The 16,629-nt window shown below is 36.8% G+C and overlaps 1 protein-coding gene across 11 annotated transcripts in view; it reads right to left on the bottom strand.

The window, feature by feature from the left end:
- The window catches only part of LOC123681037 (serine/threonine-protein kinase tousled-like 2), a 113,498-nt gene that overhangs the window by 75,081 nt on the left and 21,788 nt on the right, over positions 1-16,629 (bottom strand). For 3 of the 11 annotated variants that reach the window (XM_045619207.1, XM_045619217.1, XM_045619208.1), the window contains exons 2-3: positions 3,966-4,235; positions 236-321 (exon numbers count right to left, since the gene is read on the bottom strand). The exons of 4 other annotated variants lie outside the window; for them this stretch is intronic. In XM_045619207.1, coding sequence (XP_045475163.1) covers positions 236-321; positions 3,966-4,002 — 123 coding nt within the window. In that variant the 5' untranslated portion in view covers positions 4,003-4,235. Of the gene's footprint in view, positions 1-235; positions 322-3,965; positions 4,236-16,629 lie in introns of those variants that run through there. 4 more of the 11 variants (XM_045619209.1, XM_045619210.1, XM_045619223.1 and 1 more) reach the window with 2 other exon arrangements.

The following is a 16,629-nucleotide window of genomic DNA, read 5'->3' as shown; positions in this document are numbered from 1 at the left end:
AAACTTCAGGAGCCCACAAAGTAATCGTTTCCACATTCCTATATGGCACGATCTTTACAACACCCTGTATATTCAACTTCAATTTTCAGATTCTTCCACGATCAACACTTCAAATTCCTTCATCTACAAAACTGCAAGCGTCCAATTTTCCAAACAAACCTCGACAGATACACGAAAAAAAAATCTTTCGTGACAAAACTTAAAAAAAAAAAAAATTCAATCGTTGTCGACTCACCCTTGCGCCCATGAAGCGCGCCTCGAGGAGCTCCTGTTTCCGGGGGTCCAGTGCCGCCTGGAAATGCTCCATTTTCACACCAGCGCCTGGAAAAACCGAAAAAACCATAGGTCAGCAAGTGAGGATTTTCCTGAGGCCTATTTTGGGAAAGCGTGAGCGCGAGGAAGCGGTTCGTTCAACTTGGTGAATTTTCGAAGGGTTTCAAGAGACGTTAACGTCAATATTTCGGAGAACTGTCAATCGCGGGGAATTTTCCAAACGGGACTCAATTTTTTCCAACGGAAAAACGAAAATGGAATTTCTTCAAATGGTCGAAATTTTTTTTTGGAGTTTGTGAATTCTGTTGCCTTCAGAAATGAAATATTCGACAATAAAGATTAACTTCCATCGATAGTAAAAAATCAACGAGAAGAATGTACAAAAATTGTACCTTTCATTTCCAATTTGATTTCAAATATTTATTTATTTATAGTAATTTTGTTGTATATTCTTTGAATTTCATCAAGTGAATTCGAAAATCTCAGACACTTCTTTTTAGATGTACAATATTATTACAAAATAATCTTCTACCCACAATAAAAATTCAACGAAAAATAAACAAAATTTCGAATAAGATGATAATATGTTTCATATTTCATCAACTTCTCAATTTATTTGTGAAATTCCATCGAATTGTCTACAATTTTGAGCCTTCAAAATCATAAAAATAATTCTAAAGCAGAAAGAACCAAAACAGTATAACCACCAATGTTTCTTTAACTCGATTACATCTAGTTTCCTTAGAAATAACAGATCAAGGGAAGACAAATTTTATTAATTCGTTTGATGAAATCTACTCTACTATATTAACAAATTAGTATATGAAAAAACTATTAAAAATGCCTCAGACTCGTAGGTAAGCCAATCGTAATAATAAAATGGAATCATAAAGAATCTTTTAATATTTCCAACTTATAGTTGAAGAGTAATCTTAATTCTATTATTCAATTCTATTCTATGATGAATTATTAGAAGATACCCATATAGTTTACCCAAAGAAAAGATACAACTTAAGATGGTTTTAAGGCCAACACTAAGTATTATTTTTGACATTTCTTATGTCATTTGTGTTCAGTAGGTTATGTCATTTCATCATGGAGAGATACACGCTCTAACAACGTTTAATAGTTCTATCAAAATCAGTGCTTATTTGTTAATACTGAGAGAAATTTGAGAAGAATTCAATATTCGCAAATTTGAAAATGTGTAAAAGAAATTCACTTTCAAATTCATCAACAAATAGTGAGTCGATTTACTGAAAAATGTCGTACATGAATTTCTCTTGAATTCCTCTCAGTATCAACAAATGACGCACTAAATTTGATGAAACAATTTAAGAATTTCGAAAAGTTGTTGAAGCGTGTATCTTTCCATGATTAAATGGCCAAATCCTACTAAACATTTTTGCCATTTCAGATGGTATAATTACTATTGGAAACCCTTTTACTAGGTATATCTAGTTTCTGAGATAATTTCATGAAAACAATGACTATAAATTTGTATATTGTTAACATTCAACTTGATATCTTACAAAAACTGTAGTTCTCATATTGAAAAAATAAATAAATTCGATATAACCCATTTATACAACGATAAATAATTGAAAAGCAATATTACAATAACGAATTCTGTTGAAAAATGAATTCAACTAAAAATAACCCATTTCCTATAATCCTAAGCACAGAACTCAACTTCAACAATTATAATAATATCAAGAAGAAATTCAAGATGAAAGACATTCAAGGTAAGTGAAAAATACATTACATGCTTACCATTCCATCTGCTATTGTCAATACAACCAAAGTTAATCTACCGCACAGTAAACGAAATAAATAAAAATTATATATACTCTTCTGAAACTTATTTTGAATTCTTTTCAACCGAGCTCCGAGAACTGAAAGAAATTCATCGGAGCAGGTAAATAACCAACATCTGACAGTACCCCAGTACAGAAGTTTTATTATTCAATAAGTGCAAATTCCACAGAAATGCCGAAAAAAATTCAACTTTGTGTGAAGGCGTTTGTTTTGTTTGAACACATGTCAGAAATCTTATCGATGTTTCAACTATTGAAAACGCTAGATTTTCAAGGTTTTCGTCGTACCGATTCATTTTTGAAATGTTGGCAACAATTGTTGATGCACACGTCGATATCGATTCTTGGAAATAAGATGGAGTTGTATAGGAAGAGAGATATTATCAATTAAATTTCAATTTGTAACAAAATATCTGCAAGGCTTCATGTGAAAGTACACAAGTACTAGAGAAATATTTCAAATTGTTTTAGGAATGCATAAATAGCATTTAAATGAGAATTTGATGGAATATTTGGTGGGAGAAAGCCAAAGTTTTAAACAACATTTATTGAGGTTGTTTCTTGAGAATAGGAAAAACCAACATTAAATAACATCTTGCAAATATTAGACTTGCAATTTTGTTTGAAGTACTAATGGATGATGATGAATGCAGTTTCCAATAATATATTATTGTATTGACCAAATCCTGGTTATTTTGACTAGAATTTGTTATTTTTTACATGCTAAAAAGAATATTATTCAAACCCAAAGTGTACCCGATTTTATTCCAGTGACATAAGTACTCAGAATATACTCAGATATATTCGTAATTTTCTTTCTGGAAATTTCAACACCCTGTATCTCAATCGAAAAACCGTCCGAACTTTGGACACACAGATTCCCAATTTTCGTATTGAAATGTGCTGAAACATCACCCTTGAAAGTTAAATCCCAATTCTGGAACATCCTATACAGGGTGATTCACAAAAACCGTTCGAATATTTTGTAGAAAGACTCGAGATACACTTAAAATTTCAATTTTCTAGTTAAGTTTTGTTAAAAAACATGAATTCTTAGAAAAAATAGTTATGAGGTTTTAGTCATGACCGACTTTGACATTGAGATCGGAACGCCCTGTATATTCAGAAAAAGAAAAAGAAAAGCATTTGTAGGTAGACAGAAGCTAAGTTACAAAGATTGGAATGAAGCCCTCCTTGAGAAGAATTGAAAATTTTTTTAAAATTTCAGACAAATTTTCTGGGGAAAAATAGTTACATTTAAAAAAACGAGAGTTGGTATCATTTCCGGTGAAACCGATAGTCGAACGAATCTTTTCCAAGAATTCATCTCCCCCAACAAAGGTCCACTTAAAGAGTTCATCACGAGTCTTTCCTTGAAATATTCTAACCAACGATCTTCGTGAATCACCCTGTATAGCTAGGTAATTTTGGATCCAAGCGAAGGTAGGTAAATTTGTACTTAGTAGATTCCAAAGGTTCATCCTAAGAAATTATAAAACGAAACTCGAAATTTAACCTAATCATAAATTATTATAAGGATCATATTATCATGAAAATTGTAAAAATTTTCTAAAATTTTCCACAATTATCATTTCGCAATGATTCAACCAACAATGTTTTTCAAACAAAACAAAAATGGTAATATCCAGCGAAACGATCAAATGTCATCTAACATATGTCAACAGTTGTACCAACGTGCTAAAGACATAGAACCATAGATATTCATAGAGTTCAGTGTTGCCAACCGTACATCGATAACCCCGAATCCTTGTCGAAGGACCAAAAAACCAATACCAAACGAAACGCTTCCTCGTCCAAGGCGAAAAAAAACACAAGCATGCACTTGTACGGTAAAAAATACTAGCACTTTCTTACCATTTGCTGATATCCGAGGCATACAAATCCCTGCCATACAAAGTAATCGCACTCTAGCCTATAGACACGTTCCAACTCGTTTTACACCACAAGTTCACACTGGTTCGATTTTACGCACTTTTTTTTCCGCCTTCACTAAATGTACCACCCCTTTCTCTCTTTCGCTTTCTCTCTCTCTCCCTCGATCTTTTTAGCACCCTCACGAACACTTTACGATCGAGCAGGCGACGTCTGGGAGGTTGTGGGGCCAGGAATTTTCAGGTGGGAGTTCTGGAACAAGACAAAATAAAACTGTTATAGACCGGTAGAAAAAAAGAAGAAAAAAAAAGGATCAAAAGCGGAGTAGCGGCGAGAAAATGCGCGGTGAGAGAAGGACCATAGAGTCGGATTTAGTAGCCGAATCATCTGTCAGATTTGACGTTGACACTTGACTGTTGGAATTGAGGACGGAGTTAACGATCCCCAGTGTTTTACGATTGATTTTATGGGCGTTGAGATGGTAATATGGCGCCAAGGATACTACGGCTTCATTTTAAATGCTCAAGGTTGAAAAACCAAATTTCAGTTTACAACCCAATAGATTAGACTCCTCGAAAAGATATTCATTAATTTGTTCAAAAAATATGTGGAAAAATTTCAAAAGACCCTAAAAATTCATCCCTATTATCCCGTGATCAGAAACGGACAGGATTGGAAGACTTACGATGACGTCAATTTGAAGTAAATACTGGTTTCATTAGTATTATTGATTCTTTGCTTTCAGTTCATTTTTTACAATGAAATATGATGGTTAACTGAGAGTTTGAACAGATTCCTTTTTTTTTTATAGAAACGTCGATTCAAACGAAGGCAATTTCAAAAATTATTAAATTCTAACCTCAAACAGATCGCTATAGCAGATAAAATGTTGAACTGTTTCAGCCGTTACTATTTGGTAGTTGACAAGTTTTTATTACTACTAAATTTTACCACCAATTAAATTGAAATAACAATTTAAATATTACATTGTTTAACCGCAGTTTCGAACTTATTATAGTTCATCTTCAGACACTGTGAAGATTCTACAAATACGCTCTATTAGTGTGACGTCACATACCGACATTTTTGGTTCTCCTGTCAGTGTTCGGAATCCAAACAAATAAATTGTCATTCAAATTAGTACGGTGTCGTTGAAGGAATTGGCTTATTTTCATAAATAAGAGTATTTCTCTAATTCTGTGGTTATTGCGTTCATTCTTCCACATCTTGTAGAACAAAATCGTGCGAGAATATATCAGAAACGCACAGTTTTCATGGTTATATTTTATTATTCTATGTTGGTTCTCTGAACTTTCCGCCACGGCTTTATCTGTCAATTCATCAATTTGCCTTAAAGAAATCAGTTCTGCCAACCAATATTTTTCAATACAAAAATCACTAAATTATATTTATGGAAATATTTCATTAATTTCAATGAAAATGCAATGAATTAGAGAAAATAATGTATAATACTCGTACAGAAGGCTCATTCTACCACTCGTTCATTCCAAAACTCGCCACTTCGTGGCTCGTTTTTGAATTTTGAACTCGTGGAAGAATATCAATGCCTTCTGCACTTGTATTATAAATAACTATTCAGGAACGATTTCAGTATTAATTGATAGACAGAAGGAACGAGGTTAAAACCAGTAAGTTTGAATCTTGTATCATTCCCCAGATTTCGTAAAAAGCCGTGTCTATTAGTTAAACTTCAAGTTCGAATTACTGGCATCAATCTCGTTCCTTCTGTCTATCAATTAATAGTAAAATCGTTCCTTAAATAATCTTATTTATCAAAATAAGCCAATTTCTTCAACGACAACGTACTAATTTGAATGACAATTTGTTTGTTTGGATTCCGAACACTGACAGGAGAACCAAAAATGGCGGTGTTACAGAGCATTTATGTAAAACAGGTACAAGAAAAGTGGTACTTGGGAAAACCAGGGAAGTAGCTATAAATTTTGGTAGATAGCGAACATTTTTGACCGTTATCTAACTTCCAGGAATTATTTGATGTTCGCTATCTACCAAATTTTGTAGCCTATTTCCTCTCCTTGATCTCAATCATACCAAGGCCATTTTTCGATTTATTCTTTTCCAATAAAAACCTTTGAAATCGTTTGTGGAAAACATTTTCTTGCCCCCCACTGAAAATGTAACTGTTAAAGTTATGATATATATAATGTATACAATTTTCTATATGTTTCGTCGAGTATTTTCCAGAAAACAAAAATAAGTTATTAAGTTTTAAATCCACACAATCTTCTTTAGGTGATCAAAATTTTTGTCATAAATAATAGTTATGGTTGAAATGTGATATTTCAACGATATTTCATAACAAATCCTGACTAGTCCTTCGAAGGAGACTTCCCCATTGTGTAACTAGTGCAATCTATTTATAATCCTCAAAGTTACGAACGTAATCGAACGACAGACAGTGGCGACACCTCTCGGTTTCCCTTCGGCAACCCGAGTTCCTCGATTTACATTAGCCTCATCTTGAACTTTCTCATTCGAAACCGACAAAGTGTATGTGAAACACACCCTTCCTCCCCCCCCTAAACCCAAGGTCCCTCCCTCTCCCAAAGGGGTCGGGTATTTAATATTGATCTTTGGATAAAGAAAATCGGATATTCTCTTTCTCTATAAATAATTTTCCCTCGTCTGCCGGGGCGAGGGTCACGTGACCTGGGACCTCCATTCTTCACGCCAAGGATGTAATAGCGTAGAGATTCAGGGTGCGTTAATTTTGGTACGATTTTGTTTATACGCAGTTTTTCATTCTGGTTTGGTAGTTATTTCTGGTTGCATAAGTTTTTTTGGGGTGTTTTTCTGTTCATAGTCTTTTTGCTCGACGATCAGGACTAATTTTTAATTTTAAATTAATTCGATGTTATTCTATTTGTGGGGATTCATGGCTTAGCTAGACATTCAAGCTACTTGGATAAAGCACAAATAGCTTGAGCTTGCCTTAAAATCAACTCAGGTTCAAGTTAAATAGTAGTTTTTCAATGTCAAGTCAAATATTCATTTATTCTTGACATAACATTGAAACACTACTACTAAAGGGTGTTTTTTTTCGAGGTATATAACTTTAAGTTGGCATTACTGTTCAAGATGGCGACCGATTTAACAGCTGTCAAGTGATTCATTCTCAGTTTGGTTTGACAATTCATCATGAATAGACTCACGCCTGAACAACGCTTGCAAATAGTGCAATTTTATTTCGAAAATAATGGTTGTGTGCGGAATACGTATCGCGCACTACGTCCATTTTATTTTGTTTAGCGATGAAGCGCACTTCTGGTTGAATGGCTACGTCAACAAACAAAACTGCCACATTTGGAGTGAAGCTAATCCTCGAGTGTATGTCGAAACACCGTTACATCCAGAAAAACTGACTGTTTGGTGCGCTTTATGGGCTGGTGGAATCATTGGTCCGAATTTCTTCAAAAACGATGAAGGCCAGAACGTTACAGTCAATGGTGATCGGTATAGAGCCATGATTACTAACTTTTTCATTCCTGAATTGAACAATCATGATGTCCAGGAGCTGTGGTTCCAACAAGACGGCGCAACATGTCACACAGCTCGTGCCACAATCGATTTATTGAAAGACACGTTCGGTGACCGCCTAATTTCACGTTTTGGACCTGTGAATTGGCCTCCAAGATCTTGTGATTTAACAACGCTAGACTACTTTCTGTGGGGCTATGTAAAGTCATTGGTCTATGCGGATGAGCCACAAACCCTTGACCATTTGGAAGACAACATTCGCCGTGTTATTGCCGATATACGGCCACAAATGTTGGAAAAAGTCATCGAAAATTGGACGTTCAGATTGGACTACATCCGAGCCAGCCGTGGCGGTCATATGCCAGAAATCATATTTAAAATGTTATGCCACAAGATTATCTTGTGGATAAATAAAATTCATGTCAATCGAATAATCCATCGTTGTTTTATTGCAATTTAAAGGTCTATAGCTCTAAAAAAACACCCTTTATCTCCAAATCGCATCTTTCCATGGTCAGTATCAATGTAGGAACCTTGTGGTTTGTTCACTCTCTGTTATCGAACTTTACAAATCGGATTCAATTCTACTTCTATCAATTACGATTACAAATCAAGCTCCATCTTATTCAAACCTTCTCAAACGACCAGCCGAAAAAAATCGAGCAACATAATCATCCAATTCCTGCTGCTGCAGCGCAGAATACATCTCGGCAGGAATACGCCTGGGAGTAAAAAGCGTCCCAGTCGAACGTTCAACATCCGGCGACGGGAATGTAGGTCAGAGTGAGAGAGCTTTTGGTTTTCCGACGGTCCGCTGTGTGCCCTCCTCCAACTCCTCTTCCTCCTCCTCCCTGCAGACCCTTATCGATCGACGAGCCGATGCAGTTTGTATTTCCCGGTTTCGCGTTCTCTCCATTGTGGGATAACTCTACGCCACCCGAAGTCTGCCGCGTTTTACAAGGCACCTGGAAAGGCAGACAGACACTCGGCAGGCGCAGCGACAACTCGAATTTGTCTATGTTCAATGTTTCCCATCACCAGGAGCCTTTTACATACTAAGAGTGTGCCTCCACACTTATGCAATACCATCAGCCGATTCTTCGACTAGCGGCAAGATCAAAGGAGATCAATTTGCCAGTTGCTTCACTCAGAGATAATTCGCACTTCGGATTCAGATAGGCTTTGTTACTCTGTCCCATCGCCGCTTCACACTCGAAGAAATTTACCAGGATATACAACAGGAATTCGGATATTCTACAGGAAATTAACCCTATATAAGCGGAAGCAGCATATTTGTTGATTTTACGTGACAATCCCAGTCGTTTAATTCCTCTAGATTCAAATTAATCAATGCACCCAAACTGCAGTCTGTCATTTCAACAGGAATATAATACTGTGACAAAAACCGGGATATGCATGACTATTTACAGAATCGTTACATTAAATTTAACAGGAATTTCTTGCTTACTAAACAAACTAGATAGTTAAATTCCAAGCTTCAAGAATTTCTAGTAATGAACATCAAACTAAAACAGGAATTTTTTTTAATTATAACGGAACTGTAGTATCGATTTAATAGGAGTTTTCCTTTGAATCAAGAACTATCCCTATATAAGCGAAAGCAGGATATTTGTTGATTTTACGCGACAATCCCGGTCGTTTAATTCCTCTAGATTCAAATTAGTCAATGCACCCAAACTGCAGTCTGTCATTTCAACAAGAATATAATACTGTGACAAAAACCGGAATATGCATGACGATTTACAAGATCGTAACATTCGATTTAACAGGAATTTTCTGCTCAATAAACAAACTAGACAGTTGTATTCTAAGCATCGAGAATTTCTAGTAATGAACACCAAACTGAAACAGGAATTTCTTCACTTATAACGGAACTGTCGTATCGATTTAATAGGAAATTTCCGTTGAATTAAAGAACTGTCGTTCATATATTACAGTACTAGTTAGTTGTATGGGAAGCTTATAACCTGAGCTTTTACAGGAATTTCCTGTAGTCACCTAGTATTTAACTGGAATTTCTTCCATTTTCTATTGAATATTATCGTAGTTTTGGCAGTAATTTCCATGTGTAGTTGATTTTTGTTTCCATGAAATATTACTGGATAATTCCGGTTAGTTCTACCGTAAAACACTGTTGTATTTTAGGGTACTTCCTATCAGTATTCAAGGAGGATTTCTATCATCTTCATGAAAGAACAGACCAATGATTCCTTTCGCTAATGCTGCCACTCCCATTGATATTCTTTCAATTTAATCAAATAGAAATGTGCCTAAACAGCAATCTTTCAAACGTTCACGCTCGACCTAATTGTGAACAATGACCAGATATTGAAAAATAATAAAAATAAATATTGATATATCTGAATAAAACTGAAAAAAATTAACGATTTCCAGTTGGGTTCCCTGAAGCCATTCTGCCGTCAGTATCTCGACGGCGTGCCGCCACGACGGAAGCGTCTCGACGCCGAGGGACGTGATCGATCCCGCCTGGCATCACAGCCACCTGACCTTGTCCTAACGACACGACAACGAGTCGACTGTTTCTTGTTTCACGCGTCGAAGGATTCGGACGATTTTTCGTCTAACTTTTTTTTCTACGCGAATCTTACACGTTCTTCAAGATTAAGGAGAGTAAACTCGCAAATTAATTGAACGCAGAAAACTTTTGGCAGTTTTTCGGATCGTCTGGTCTTGTCTCGTTCTCGAGAAAGGCGAGGCCGAGAAAGGTCTCGTCTAGAGTCTCCGGATGCTTTTACAACGAACTTTATATATTGAACCATAACTAAAATACATTTTCGCAACTTTGCATTATTATTTCGGCTTTTCTTGTTCGCCTCAAATTTCGATTGAACCTACAATTTAAAAAAACTCGAAAGTTGAAAAAAACCGTAAAAATTGAAACTCTATCCAATGATCGTCATATCTCCTAACATATTTGTGGCAGATCCATCAAATGAAAACTTTTTTTCAGAGATCGAGTTCTGATCTGAAACATAATAAGGTTTCGAATGCGTATCTTATGATCAGAAGAAGTGGCAGCCACGAGAAAATTGTCAGATTTTGGATTGGAAAATTTTGCAAAAATTTTCTTCTTCTATATATCTTGGAATTCGGCTGATTGAGGGTCGTCAATTCTGACACAGCAAACCAATTTTTCGTAAACCTCTTAGTTTTGAGGAAATTTGAACTCGAAAAAACAGTAAAAATTGAATTTCTATACAAAAATCGTTATATTTCCTGAAATATTGGTCGCAGACCCCTCAAATGAAAACGTTTTTCAGAGATCGAGTTGTGATCTAAAAGAGTGAGGTTTCAAGTGCGTAGCTTACGACCAGAAGAAGTGGCAGCTTCGAGAAAATTATCAATTTTTTTCTTCCAAATTTCAGATTTATACCTATAATTCATGAAATAAAGGACTAATCGCCCAACTGCAAGCATTTTCGTGATCTACGTGATCGAATCAATCAATAAAAAGGTACAATATTTCCATGGAAGAACTTTAAATTTTTTTCGATTTTCTAAGGGTTAGGTATAGAAAATATTGCAAAAATTTTTCGGGTTATCTCGAAATTCAGCTAATTTAGGATCGTAAATTCTGACAGCGCTCACCGATTTTTCGTTAACCTTTTAGTTTTGAGGAAATTTGAACTCGAAATTTGGGAAAAAAAAAGTAAAAATTCAATATTTTTTGTCAAATTTTTTCTTTTTTATTTCATAAATTAGAATATCTATGCCAAATTCAAGTTGAATATTTTATGAAAGGGAGAAATCAACTAGAAAAAATCAAACTTTAACACCCTGTATCTCGAAAACAAAGCACCTGCTGCTTCAAGTTCATAAAACTTTTTTTCTTGAAGTATCTGTAATTTCGGTTTAAATTTACAGTCTTGTATAACACGATAGTTCTCTTAATACTAGACATTACCATAAACAATTTGTACTGACCGTACTATTATATTTATTTGTCTCAGTTCTCTGTTTTTAATTTTTGAGAGATTGAATGTATTAATATGGAGACGTAGGTATATGATTTTCACTTCGCTAACACCACTCATCAAACAAGCGTGAAACAAAACCTATCACCTTGGCAACACAAACCTAGAATCCAATCTAGAAAGCAGAATCGTACAAAAAATAAAACTTCCAAAACCGCCAGAAACGAATCGTTCAACCCCAGATTCCCGGCTTCCAGAAAACATCGATCGCACCCATAAAAAAAACCCACTCTCAAAGATCAACGATTCCGACTTCCTTCTCTCCTGTAAACAAGACGGCAAAATTCCCCAAAATCTCGTACGTTTCCGTATAAATTCTGCTCGATACGCCACGTCGGCGAGGGCAGGTGTTCTATCCGAAATGGCGGTTTCCAACATTTTATGGATCTGCATTATCCGGAGGACGACGGCAGTCGACATTTTCATGAAAGCGTGTACAGAACAAATCCGGCAATGGAAGTGAACAGCTCACTCTCTCGCCTGGGATTCCAGGCTGGGACCGTGCACAACTCTATACGTACGATAACAAGTCGATTGAACGTCCTACGATGGCGTAGAGTCGAAAATACGCGGTTTGCACACCCCTGGAGGATTTTTTCAACGATGATAATCTGTGATCCTATAGACCACAGAAATGAGTGGTGCTCTACGTAAAATATAACCTCTTTCCCGGGCACGGTATAAAATTTTCTCAGTGACACATTAAAACCACAGAAATACGTATTTGTAAATGTCAAACATCCACAAAACTTTATAGTGGTGATTGTTATAAGGAAATCATATTGTTCACTTCTGGTTCCTCATAAAGTCGATTAAAGTTCTGAGGGATTTGTCGACTCACAGAAAATGTCACAAGCTTTCATCTTGAAGATTCTCAAAGCACAAATTTCAAATGAACAACATTAATAGTTTCCTCTCAGAAACATAAACGATAAAAAACTGTTACAAATCCAAATACTCATTCATTTCCAACTCCACAAGATAAACAACGAAATCACGGTGTTATTCCACAGAATAAATCAAGGGGAGCCTATTCCAGGCATAGAATTTCATATTTGCCAATGACAATAATTCACACGACTTTTTCAGCGGTGATTGAAACAGAAATATCCAATTTAAGTTCACTTTTGGTTCCGCCTTCAGAGTAATGAACATAGAGGGAGGATATGTTATTTTTAGTGAGCAAATTTTGTCTCCAACATCAACTATCAAATTTGACATGAAGCGCGCGGAAATGAAAACATATCAGTGATACGATATTTCACTCAATTCGCGAGTTTCTCCAAAAAAAACGCACTTCTTATGTCCCATACTGAATCAACGTTTCATATTAACTCAAAATATATTGAAATGAATACCTAAATATATCAGAAATTCAGAAAAAAAATTTCAAGCGCGCCAAACGACGTGAAACAAACGATGACACAAGGAGAGCAAAATTTGCCAAACCTTGGATTTCAGTAGGTAAATACAGAAAATAATAAATATTCTGCTTATTATGAATTCGACAATTAGGAAATATATCGGATTCTAAATATTCAAATTTGCATATTTAATCGGGAATCACTCAAATAAATATATGACATTCAATATAATATACATTCATAACGATATAGTAAAATTGTGGATTTGAAAATATATCACAATCCGACAACGTAGTGCAAACATGGGGACATGTAAAAATTGCGTATACTCCCTCTTTCTATGTTTATTACTCTATAGTTACCCCAAAGAATCCAAGAATTGATCATTCGATCAAAGTTTTGAGGGATATTTTAATTCACAGACTCATATGACACAGGACAGAATAAAATTTCAAATGAACAACTAGTTCCCTCATCGAAAAAAACTGCTACAAATCCTAATACTCACTCTACAAGAAAGAAAATCGTCTCAACCACGGTATAACATTCCCTTCTGTGACTCGTCCCGAACCACAGAAAAACCCCCTTAACCTAAACGTCCTCAAAGAGAGCAGTCACAGACTCTGCGGTAGTTCGTATCGACACGTTCAACGACCCGCGCGCGAGTCTCGTTAGAACTACACCGACTAGAGAATCTATGCACCCCGGGCGGTCATAGAACATCGACTGTTTTGAGCGGTGGCGTCGTCGGCAACATTCTACCGAGGACATTCCACGCGATGTTTTCTGTAAACGTACATACGTAAAAGCTACACGATGCGGATGAAGACCCGCCTGATAACGTATTGATTTCTCGCGGCAGAGTCGTCGACGACGACGAGAAGAAGAAGAAGCAAGGGGTCAAAGGGCACACCGAGCGATGTGTATCTCTTCCGGAGCAGTCACGACTCCGGGCTGCGACGATCCTAGCGTGTAGCAAGGGTTTTAACTTGCATTTCTACTACTGAATTGTATAAAATTAGAAGGGGTGAGTTTTAAGGCCCACTTTGAGGTTAAAGCTGGTTTATAGGGAAGAGCGAAATTAACGACTTACTAGAGATATGGCAGCATTAATTTTATTGTTTCTCTTGCTTGAGGGATCTGAAAACGCAGCAAATTTTACAAAAGTGCATATTCATCGCTACCTAAGATAGACATACTCGAAAGCTTTGTGATGACTTTGGAGATAAACAAAAATGTTAGGTCTTTTTAAGATTTCCAGGCCTGTGTATCCGTACCTACAGGCTTTAACCAGCTTCAAGTTTTACAATTCTTGATAGACTTTTTGGGAATTGGTGTGTCTCTTGTTTGATCCTAGGTTCTCGATTTGATAAAAATTGCCCTTAATGACAAAGGGTTTCAGCAGCAATATGTTGATAATATAGACAAAGAACTTCACAATACTTGGGAAATTAATTCGAATAACACAACTGAAATCAAATCGTCGCATGGTCTCACAGGTACTGTGCCAGTGGAGACAGGATACAGCCAAAGAGACAGCATAAGTCCAACACTATTCAACTTTATCATGGACGAGATGATAAATGATGTCAAAGACCCCAATGCTGGCTATCAAATTGGCAACTAAAGCATTGAAATATCATGTTATGCTAATGATAAATTACTTATGGCAGAAAGTGAAGATGATATCCAACAGTTGCTATGCAGGCTTACGATTTGAGCTGCAGAATTCAATATGGCCATATCCACCGAATAAACCCAAGCAATGGTTGCTCAAAGGAGACCATAAGATGCACACTTGCTGCCCATGACAAAATTAAGAACCAAGTAATGCAGTTCAAGTACCTTGGAAAAGAACTCTGAAGAAACAAATCAAAGCAAATAGAGCCAGACGTATATCAGACTATCCTAAGGGATATTCCATTATATGGAGGAACAAATATAAGTCAGTCGTGAGCAAAACGAGAACTTATGAAACCTGTACAAACCCCATACATACTTATGCCATAGAGACACGTGCTGAAACATTTAAAACTAAAAACATATTAAGAACATTACAAATGAAAACGCTAAGAAAGATAAAAGGACAGAGTGAGTAATGTGTTAGCAGAGGAGAGTGTGGGGTTCAGGATGAAGTAATTAATATGGGCTAGAGCAAGAAGTAGATAGTAGATAGATCGAGTAGATCGCATGACCCCTGAACGATTAGAAAAATGGGCCAAAACAGAAAAACCATCAGACGCCTGTCTACTACCAGAATGACCTCCTAAAAGATTTCGATAAAGCTGAACCTCTACGTCCCAAGAAATAGTGAACAGGTAATAGCAGAAAGTAACACAGTAGAGTCCTAACGTAAAACGAAGAAGATATTGATAAAAGTGTATTTTGGAGTTCCCGACTGTCTAGTGACAAATGACGCAAACTCCATTCAGCAGAACTGTATGTCTTCTATAGAGTAAAAAGCGGTATCAACTAAACCTTAATCTACAATCGTATCCAAGAAATTAATCGCTTACAAAATCTAAGTAACAGCCACAAGAAAAAACCAACACTTCCTACACTTCAGCGTCAACAACGTTCTAGTAATTCCTCCTCCATTTACCTGCAAACTTAAGCTCCTCCAAGGCCATCATCAATTTCGACGTTGACGTTTACTCAACATCCCAACTCTCGATCGTGCATCGAATCGACCAAACCAGCCATAGAATCCAATAACAGTTAAGACGGAAACACTCGACACCCCTATCGGCCGACGTTATCAAATCACCGCGACGTCGGTAATACAGGATCCTTCCGCATCATCGACGACACGACTTCTCTCCGATCTTTCAAGCCGAAGGGGACAAACCTATCCAAATCGTCAGAACCGGGTCGACCGGCTACAGAAATCGATAGGATTTAATCCGACAGCGTTCGACACAAACACACACGCTAAACCGGAGCAAGATCCGACGTACTGGCTGGATTGAGAGAACACCGGCGGAAAACTAATTTTTCCGGAAGGCGGTGGCGAATGGACCGGATATACGTGAGACCGGTGCGGCATCTGTGGACGGAATGAGGGTAATGGAATAGAAGAGCGATGCAATTCGACTTCCAATTGCAAGACGGCCGTTTTGAGCGACGAGGGCTTTCGCGCGAAGTGCGAAAAGATCGGGGGAGATCCGACGCGAAGGACCAGTGCGATCCGGGCGGCGGTGTTTAGGCTCTCGGCGGGGTTTGTAAACGCCTGTTACGAGCTTTCGACGCGGGAAGAACAACTTCCGTTTTCGACGATTTTCTTCAGTGAATTCGTTGTTGACGCGATCTCGAATTGTTACAGATAGAGTGGAGGTTCTGCTTTCGAGTCTGTCGAAGATAGAAGAAGCTGTGTGATCGCTTTTGGGATGAAAACCAGGCCTTGCTGAAGGTCTGAGCTGTCTGTCGTTATGTTTGTCCGCACATATTTGTAACAGCTTATCAGATTTCAATAGAAATTAGTATTGCTATCTTATTTAAGCTGTATATAATCTTATGCAAATTTCAGATTTTCTTGATATAGATTTTAGGAGCAGGGGTCGAGGAAACATAGTTGGCTATTGGCAGAGTATTTGTGACTTTTGTTGAACAGGTACATGAATTTCAAATACAGATTTCCAACCTTTTAGGGATAGAACATTGTTAAATTGAGGAAGAATCAAATGAATATTGTTGCTTCATGGTATTAATTGATCATTTACTTGAGATTATTGCACCAAGAGGAAATCC

This window comes from Harmonia axyridis, chromosome 5 (assembly GCF_914767665.1).
Source record: "Harmonia axyridis chromosome 5, icHarAxyr1.1, whole genome shotgun sequence".
NCBI lineage: Eukaryota > Metazoa > Arthropoda > Insecta > Coleoptera > Coccinellidae > Harmonia > Harmonia axyridis.
This window is presented reverse-complemented; position numbering and strand designations above follow the sequence as displayed.